This window comes from Syngnathus scovelli, chromosome 15, assembly GCF_024217435.2.
Source record: "Syngnathus scovelli strain Florida chromosome 15, RoL_Ssco_1.2, whole genome shotgun sequence".
Classification (NCBI taxonomy): Eukaryota; Metazoa; Chordata; class Actinopteri; order Syngnathiformes; family Syngnathidae; genus Syngnathus; species Syngnathus scovelli.
In genome coordinates this window covers 13,597,713-13,606,720 of record NC_090861.1, presented here as the reverse complement: position 1 = coordinate 13,606,720, position 9,008 = coordinate 13,597,713, and the positions used below count along the sequence as shown (strand labels likewise).

The 9,008-nt window shown below is 51.2% G+C and overlaps 1 protein-coding gene across 2 annotated transcripts; it reads left to right on the top strand.

Moving 5' to 3' along the window:
• Nucleotides 1–7,109: 7,109 nt before the first annotated feature.
• Nucleotides 7,110–8,774, top strand: LOC125982612 (janus kinase and microtubule-interacting protein 3-like). 2 transcript variants are annotated; one of them, XM_068653289.1, is made up of 5 exons: nucleotides 7,110–7,230; nucleotides 7,456–7,518; nucleotides 7,605–7,891; nucleotides 7,973–8,026; nucleotides 8,147–8,774. In XM_068653289.1, the coding sequence occupies exons 3-5, from the start codon at nucleotides 7,772–7,774 to the stop codon at nucleotides 8,330–8,332; spliced, it is 360 nt and encodes a 119-aa protein (XP_068509390.1). In that variant the 5' UTR covers nucleotides 7,110–7,230; nucleotides 7,456–7,518; nucleotides 7,605–7,771; the 3' UTR covers nucleotides 8,333–8,774. The 2 variants fall into 2 exon arrangements, with proteins under 2 accessions (XP_068509390.1, XP_068509391.1); XM_068653290.1 differs by having other exon boundaries at nucleotides 7,116–7,230; nucleotides 8,147–8,235.
• The last annotated feature ends 234 nt before the right edge of the window (nucleotides 8,775–9,008 follow it).

Here is a 9,008-nt window from a genome sequence, read left to right as displayed (position 1 = left end):
TCAGCAATCGATTATTTCCCTTCATCTACATAGAGACAGAACGATGGTGTCTTAAACATCTCATTCATTTCACCAAATAACTTCACGCAGGTGGATAACGGCCGTCTCGGTCACGCTATGTTGCGTGATGCAGTTTTGAAGAACCAAATGCATTTATTCAATGAATAACTCAAGCTAGATCTATGTTTATGATGTTGTACGTTACGGTACCGATTGAAGTTGAGTCCGAAGCCAGTGGAAAACAGCGCTGTGTTTGTGCTCTCCAGGTACAAATGTTGTGATCTCTGACTGACGACCGGGCGAGACTCGAGTAAGAGATGTCCAAACGAGCTCCGGCAGGGCGGGTCAAGGCGGAGCGAACGGACGCCTTTCAGGCCGCCAATGACGAGCTGAGAGCCAAACTGATGGACGTCCAGTTAGAACTTCAGCAGGAGAAGAACAAGGTGAAAACCTCAACAGACAGACACTGCCTTCCTCCCTGCTTGCCTCCCTCCCGCCCTCCCTCCCTCCCTCCCTCCCAGTTTCCCCGATGTAGATTTGACATGCGTGTGCCATGACTGTGTCAGCCTACGTCAACAAATGCACCGAGGACGTCAGCACCACTAAGAATATCATCACCCGGGGCAACCAACGACCCTGGATGACTGAGGAGGTACGTCAAACGCTACGAGCGCGGAACTCTGCCTTCAAGTCTGGCGACAAGGAGACACTGAGGACAGCGAGAGCCAACTTGAACCGTGCCATCAGGGTAGCGAAGCGAGACCACAGTCGAAAAATTCAGGATCGTTTCCACGACGCCAACAACACCAGGAGTATGTGGCAAGGCATACGGGCGATTACAGACTACAACTCACCCTCCCCCCCCGGTGGGTGAAGTTGATGCTGACTTTCTAAATGGTCTAAATAACTTCTTTGGGAGGTTCGAGGCACTAAACGGCACTCCAGCAGTTAAAACTGTCCCCCATCAGGAAGAGGAGGTACTCTGCCTTGACTCCGCCGATGTGTTGAAGACCCTGAGGAGAGTCAACCCCCGTAAGGCCCCTGGCCCCGACAACATTCCTGGGCGTGTGTTCAGGGAATGTGCAAGTCAGCTGGCTGGGGTCATCACAGACATTTTTAACACCTCGCTGGGCCAAGCCACAGTGCCAGCGTGCTTTAAGACTGCCTCCATCATTCCGGTGCCGAAGAAACCTCAAATCACCTCATTTAATGATTACCGGCCTGTTGCACTGACTCCGGTCATGATGAAGTGCTTCGAACGGCTGCTTAAAGATCACATCGTTTCCAGACTCCCCCCATTATTTGACCCGTTCCAGTTTGCCGACCGGCAAAACCGCTCCACTCAGGACGCCATCTCCTCCGTTCTTCACCTGAGCCTGGCTCACCTGGAGGAGAAGAACACCCATGTTCGGATGCTGTTCCTGGACTTCAGCTCAGCGTTTAACACCATCATCCCACAGCATCTAGTAGGAAAATTGGAACACCTGGGCTTCAACACCCCCCTTCGCAACTGGCTGCTAGACTTCCTCACCAACAGACCTCAGTCAGTCCGGGTCGGACAGAACACCTCTGATGTCATCACCCTCAGCACAGGCTCCCCTCAGGGCTGCGTCCTGAGCCCCCTGCTGTTCACCCTGATGACACACGACTGCGTCCCCAGGTTCACCACCAATCACATCGTGAAGTTCGCAGACGACACAACGGCGGTGGGGCTCATCAGAGACAACAACGACCTGGACTACAGAGAGGAGGTGGAGCAGCTGGTGGGCTGGTGCAGAGACAACAGCCTGATCCTGAATGTGGAGAAGATGAAGGAGATCATCGTCGACTTCAGGAAAAACCAGCCTCACCACGCTCCACTGATCATCAACAGCTCAGCTGTGGAGGTGGTCAGCAGCACCAAATTCCTGGGGGTCCACATCACAGAAGACCTCACCTGGACTATGAACACTACGGCACTGATCAAGAGGGCACAGAAGCGCTTGTACTTCCTGCGGAGGATGAGGAGAGCCCACCTGCCCCCACCCATCATGAGGACGTTCTACAGGAGCACCATAGAGAGCATTCTGACAAGCTGACTCTCTGTGTGGTGTGGAGGCTGCACCGCCTCCGATTGGAAGAACGTGAGGAGAGTGGTGAGGACAGCAGAGAGGATCATAGGGGCTCCTCTTCCCTCCATTCAGGACATTTCATCTCAGCGCTGCATGTCCCGTGCCCGTAACATCATCAATGACCCATCACAACCCCACCATGGACTGTTCTCCCTGCTGCCCTCTGGGAAGAGGTTTCGCACAATCCGCTGCAGGTCCACCAGGTTCTGCAACAGCTTTTTCCCTGCTGTCATCAGACTGTTGAACATTAGAACTGTTGAGCTCTAAACTGAACTCTGCATCACACATTCACAGAACTGTACTTTATGACACTACGGACCTCTATCTTGCACTATCTCGCACTACCAACTTTACTGAACTTGTGTAAACCCTTTAAATAGAAGTTTAATACATGGTTTAGCATTCCTCTGCACACTCTTGAATACTGTTTTGCCTACTTGCACTATTGCATAATTAGCACTGCTGCACTTTATACTTATTTGTAATATATATATATATATACAGTATATGTATATATATATTTTCATAGGATATGTTACTTCTATTCAACTGCAATATCACTACTTTGTTGTAAGCCGTGTGCAACGAAATTTCGTTTTGTATGCACCATGTGCAGACAAGATGACAATAAAGTTTGTCTAAGTCATGTCAGGTCAGCTGTCTGGAGAGAGAGAGAGAAGTCAGGACCTGCGGGCGGAGCACCACCGTGCCACCGCCGCCATGACGGAACTCAAAAGCAAACTCCATGAGGAGAAGCAGAAAGAGTTAGCCGTTACCAGGGAGACATTACTGCGGCAGCATGAAATGGAGCTGATGAGAGTGATCAAAATCAAAGATGGAGAGATCCAGCGACTGAATGCCTTGGTCCTCAGCCTGAGGGACGGCTCCATGGACAAGGTGATCCGCTCAATCCGTGTCTGACTATCCGCACGCCACGTCGGGCTCCGATGCGGCCGCTACCGTATTGTGTAGCTTGTCCTCAGTAAGCGTCGCGGCGCTCCGTTGCGGTCTCAACGGCCCGATGTGGCGCAATGTCTGCTCAGGTGAGGAGCGGGGGCGCTTTGCTGGCGGAAGTGGAGGAGACGCAGCGGTGTCGGGAGACCGAGCGGTGTCGCCTCCACCAGGAGCGCGGAAGAAGCCCTGGCAGCGGCCCAGCAGGCCTGGCAGTCCCGAGCGGCCGAGCTCCGATCGGCTCATCACCAGCATCGGGAGGAGCTGAGCCGAACCAAGAGAGACTGCGAGAGGGAGATCCGCCGACTGGTAGGACTGATCAGATGCGCGGTGCGTGGCTATGTTCCCAATTTCGTTGTATACCTGCAGTGCAATGACACCTAAGGCATTCTATTCTATTCTATTTCACAAGAAGAAAACGTCCGGTTGCTCACTTCGCTTTTGTCACAGCAATGGTGTTCTAGTCGATTCAAGATAAAAATTGGCCGGTTGCTCTCTTTGTTTTTGTCACAATTCTGGCAAATGAGTTTGCCCGCCTGCCTGAGCGCTCCCCGTTTGTACATCCAGATGGATGAGATCAAGCTGAAAGACAGAGCGGTTAGTGTTTTGGATAAATCCCTGGGGCCGGCCACGTCCACCGCCTTCAGCTGCAGACTCAGGCTGCCGAGCAGCAGATCGCTGCCCTGAGGGATTCCCAAAGGGCGGGCCTAAACTACCCTGGAAGTGGGGTCAACGGCGCTACTAGCAATCCTCTTCATAGCGTAAGCCACCTCATCACACACTTGCAGTACGCATGACTTAGTTCGTTGCTGGAGGAAGGTAGCACAAAAACAGTTTTGAACTTTGAACGAGTGGTTGTGTGTGTGTGTTGCGGGGCGTTTTCAGTCTCAGGAGGATCGGGACACGCGAAGGTTTCATCTGAAAATCGCTGAGCTCAGCGCAGTCATCAGGAAACTGGAGGATCGAAACGCCCTGCTTTCTGAAGAGCGCAATGAACTGGTAATTTATTGACGGCACGCTTGAAGGTTTGCGCTACGTTTGATGCGCGCCATCCAGCGAGGCACCCATTGCGCTTGCTTATTAGTTGAGCGGCGCGGCGAGTCGGTTGCCTGGTAGATGTCTTTTATTGGGAGCCAAAGCCACGATTCCGTTCAAACCGATGCAAAAGGAATGGATACGTTCTGGCCCGCGTGTTGTGCGTCTTTCGCATCCCGCACTTCATGCTTGCAGCTTAAGCGACTGAGAGAAACAGAAAGCCAGTTTCTGCCACTCCTGTACAAAAACAAACGCCTGAGCAGGAAGAATGAAGAACTCTCACTGGTGCTGTGTCGCCTTGAAAACAAAGTGCGCTTTGTCACCCAGGAGAACGAGGAGATGGCAAGCTTGGTAAGTCGACGCGGACAACGGCGGCGTGCCAACAGAGTCCACTGCATTTGTGTTCCACAGAGAAGGCCTAGTTCGCTCAATGACCTGGAGCGCGGTTGCGGACAGCAGGACGGTGAAATGGAGTTCCTTCAAGTTGTGGAGCAGCGGCACATCATCGACGACTTGTCCAAGGTCTTCAGGCAGGTGACTCGGTGCACGTACGGCAGCGCCGCGCTCGCTCGCTGTCGCCAGGAAACCTTTTCCGTCCAAAGCTTGGCCGGCGGCCGCCATCCAAAAAATTGGCCCCTTAAACTCCGACCTTTCAAGCAGGAGCATTGTGCGCACGCGTTTGAACACGCTTTAGACTTGTTTTGCCGTTTTCAGCAGCTCAAAGCTCCCGTTTTGTCAGCGCCTTTGCCACTCGCTGTGCGCTGAAAACGACGGACTCGCCCGGCTGCTCAGCCCGTCAACCATGAGCCGCGAGCGCGACGTCATTGTCCGTAGGCAGCTAGTGGCAAAATGCACCCTGTTAGAGTTGCGCTCGCTCCAACTTATTTTGCAAGAACCACACGGGAGACAAGTAAGTTCTTTTGGACACCTGCAGGTGGAGAGTCCATCCGTTGTACGAATGAAGTCTGACTCTCGGCTCCCGCACGAGCATTTTTATTAAGAGAAACAGGGTGGGTGTAAGAGTGGATTGAATAGAGAAAGCCCTTGACCTCTAGTCAAAACATAGCAAGGGATGTTTTACGACTTTGTGTAGGAAGGGATAAGCGATAGGGATAAATAAGGGATAAATAATATTATTTATTACAGGTTGCAGTCAAAGTCAAAGCAACATAATCATACGATAAAGATAATCTGGAAAACCCTGACACACCCTGTAGTTGTCACTTTTGGAAAAGACGAGCGTCCCTCCAATCATCGCCGGTGACGGGTTTTTCAGGCTCTGGAGACAGGAGCTCATGTCAGAAATGTCATCGTGAGTCGCGTTTGTTTCTGCGCCGGAGCCGTTCGTTCCCTTTGCATCCAAAGAATCTCAAAGGCGGATTATTTGTGTCGACAGGAGAGAGATTTGCTGCTACGATACCGACGTCGAGAATCTCTGAGGAGGAACAAAGCGTGAGGTCCTGCAAGGTGAGTCTGTTTGTTTGCGGCTGCTTGGTGTTGCGCAAGATGAAATGGCCTTTTTCTCGCTATCGTTCCTCTCGTCGATTCATCGTGAGGTGTCGCTTCAGTTTGTTCAGAGAGATGTTTGCTTCCGCGCCCGCAGGTCATCGAAACATTTTACGGCTACGACGAAGACGTGTTGGTGGACTCGGACGGATCGTCCTTGTCTTTTCACACCGACAGAACCCCCGACACGGAACCCGAAGAGGTAGCCCGCCATTTCTGCCAGCGTATTGGCGCCAAACATTCCTCTTCAGCCTGGAATCGGACTCGTCTTTGCGTCGCGGGTGCTTTGTCGCCGGTCTGACTGATTCTGGTACTAGTGCTGTGTTGCATTGGTGTGTGCATGAGGAGGCGGAGCTTCGCTACCGCCAGCTGACGCAAGAATATCAAGCGCTGCAACGAGCCTACGCTCTGCTAGCCCAGACCAGCGGAGGGGACTACGACGCCGAGAAGGAGATCAAGGTGGCGCCCCTTCCCGCAACCCCCGGCCGGGTCGCAGCCTCCCCGTTCTCACCCAGCCTCGGGTGTTCTCTGGTCTGAAAGGAGGAGGAGGAGCCTCCCTCCTCCTCCTTTCAGACCAGAGAAAAGCTGATGGTAGTGTCAAACGCACCTCTTTCAATAATCACTCTTCCCTTAAATATCTACGAAAGTTATTTAATTCTCTAACATGTTCGGAGTTACTTTTTACGCGGCCCGTCAAAAGGGGAAACGGGCCTGCGCCCTTCAAATAATTAAATTACTTTCAGTTCTACACCAAACCGATAATCCGATTCAAACACTTCCGTTAATTTATTCAGACGAAGCAAACTTTCAAACGGATTGAAATTCACTCGTGTCTCAAATAACTACGAAAGTTATTCAATTCTCTAAAATTGTCTGATGTTACTTTTATTTATTACGGTCCTATGTTATACCATAATAACCCCCCGCACATTAATCAAATTGTCAAATCAACCCCGAACCATCGATTGTACATTCAGTACAAATCAGCGCACAACAAAGTAGATGAATATACACAACACATTTATTGAAGAAACATGAAATAGAATTACAAATCTTAATCACTCCAGAAACCGAACAATTTCACCCACTGATACCCGTGTTAATAAAATCATTCAATCCCAGAACAATTCGATTGCAAAACACAGTTCATGAAAGAGGGAATCAATTTTTAGCCAAGCAAAGAAATCAAGAAGTAAAAATCACATTTGTGCTTCTCCAAACAATTTATGTCACGCCACTATTCTCATAGTGACGGGTCCCTTGATCGAATTGACTAACAATATTGCTTTAAGCTGTTACAGAATACATTTTTAGCCAAGCAAAGAAATCAAAAAGTAAAAATCACATTTGTGCGTCCATGCGTGACTCACAATCCGACACCGTGTTCCTGTTTTATTTCTATTTTAACTTGCTTAGCTTATTTTGGCCCCTTTTTTGGTCTCATGTTTTGGTCTGGCGCCATCTTTTGGACAAATTTGGAATTTCAGCTCTGCCAATTTATTCCTGTGAACAATCCATATTTTACCATTTGCACCATCTCTTCCCCCCATGTTACATGACAGTAGAAATGGGTCACTATCAAAGCAGAGTAGCAGATCTGGAGTCAGCGCTGAAGCAACAAGGACAGGTAAGCTTATCAATGAGCACACCTTTTTCTCAGACAAAATAGCTACATTCTTCAGTCACTCATTCGTCTGGCATTACTGGACCAACAACCCCCCCCCCCCCCCCCCCCCTGAACGTGGCTGGGAAAATGTGGAGAAAAGCAAATGTCATTTTCCAGTCAACCAAAGAATTTGTGGATGAAAATGACACAACATTCCAAAGCTGTCCACGCGTTTGTCTCTTCTAGAATGTCAAGTGGGTGGAGGAGAAGCAGCTGCTGCGTCAGAGCAATCAGCAGTTGGCCGAAAAGGTGACGGAAAGAAAGGCGCTGGGCGGAGTCGCTTGGCGTCACACCCGTCCGGAAGCCCCGCAGATGAGGTCTGACTGTCTTTTCAGGTCAGGCGGATGGAGGCGGAAGAAGCGCGTCTGAAAGAGCACATCCAGGATATCCGAGACCAAAACGAACTGCTTGAGTTCCGCATCCTGGAGCTGGAGGTGGGAAGACTCGCACAAGCGTTTTGAGGCCAGAGATGTGACGGACGGACGGACGGACGGACGGACGGATGCATGCCTCTGCCTTTCAGGAGAGGGAGTGGCGCTCCCCCGTCTTGAAGTTTCTGCAAGTCCGTTTCCCAGACGGCCTCAGCCCTTTGCAGATCTACTGCGAGGCCGACGGCGTGAGCGTACGTAAGGCGTCCCTCGCAACCCTAACCTTAACCTGAGGTCCCAGAACACCTTACATTGCTCCTTGCGCCTTTCCCCAGGACATCGTCATCAGTGATCTGATGAAGAAGCTGGACATCCTGGGCGATAACGCCGTAAGTGTATGTCGAACTCCTTATGTTCGCACTCCACGAGACTCGGCGGCTCAAATGTGACTTTTGGAAGGCTTTGCGCTGAAAGAACCTTGTTGACGCTGTGCCTTTGGGCTCTTGCAGAATCTCACCAACGAGGAGCAGGTGGTCGTGATTCACGCCAGGACCCTTCCCACCCTAGCCGAGAAGGTAACGCGCACGTCCACGCACGCTCTCGCATTCTGCTTATGTGACAGCAGCCTTTCCTCAGTGGTTAGAATACATCAAAGTGACCAAGTCAGCACTTCAACAGAAGATGTTGGACATTGAAAGTGAGAAGGTAGACAGACACGCGACATCAGCCAAGGGGAACTCGGGGCAATGTGCCCCAACAATTCTGACCTTGAGCTGTGCTAGGATATGTTCTGCAACCAGAAGGGCTACCTGGATGAAGAGTTGGACTTCAGGAAGCGTTCCATGGACCAGGCTCATAAGGTAAGCCGCCCTCAAATCTCCCGCCGGACTACTGATGGACGAGGATTGCGGCCCAGAGGATCATGGAGCTGGAGGCCATGTTGTACGAGGCGCTACCGCAGCGGGACTGCCCCGCCACGGACGGCGAAAAAGCCAGCCACGCTGGCGTGAATGACGTGCTGACGGCGGATCAGAGACAAGAGCTTAGGAGCGCCGTGGACCAATGGAAGCGAGCCCTGATGTGGGAGTTGAGGGAGCGCGACGCTTGCATCCTCCAAGAGAGAATGGATCTGCTGCACAGCGCGCAACAGGTAAGGGCCCAAAGCCAGCCCGGCACTTACTTGCACGCTTACTGGCTTTTGAAGGCTACTTTCCATTTGTCCGTCCTAGAGGAACAAAGAGCTGAAAGAATTCATCGAAGCTCACAAGAGACAAATCAAACAATTGGAGGAGAAGTTTCTGTTTCTCTTTCTAGTCTTCTCCTTGGCCTTCATTCTGTGGCCCTAACACCAGCTGGTGAGTGAGCTCCAGC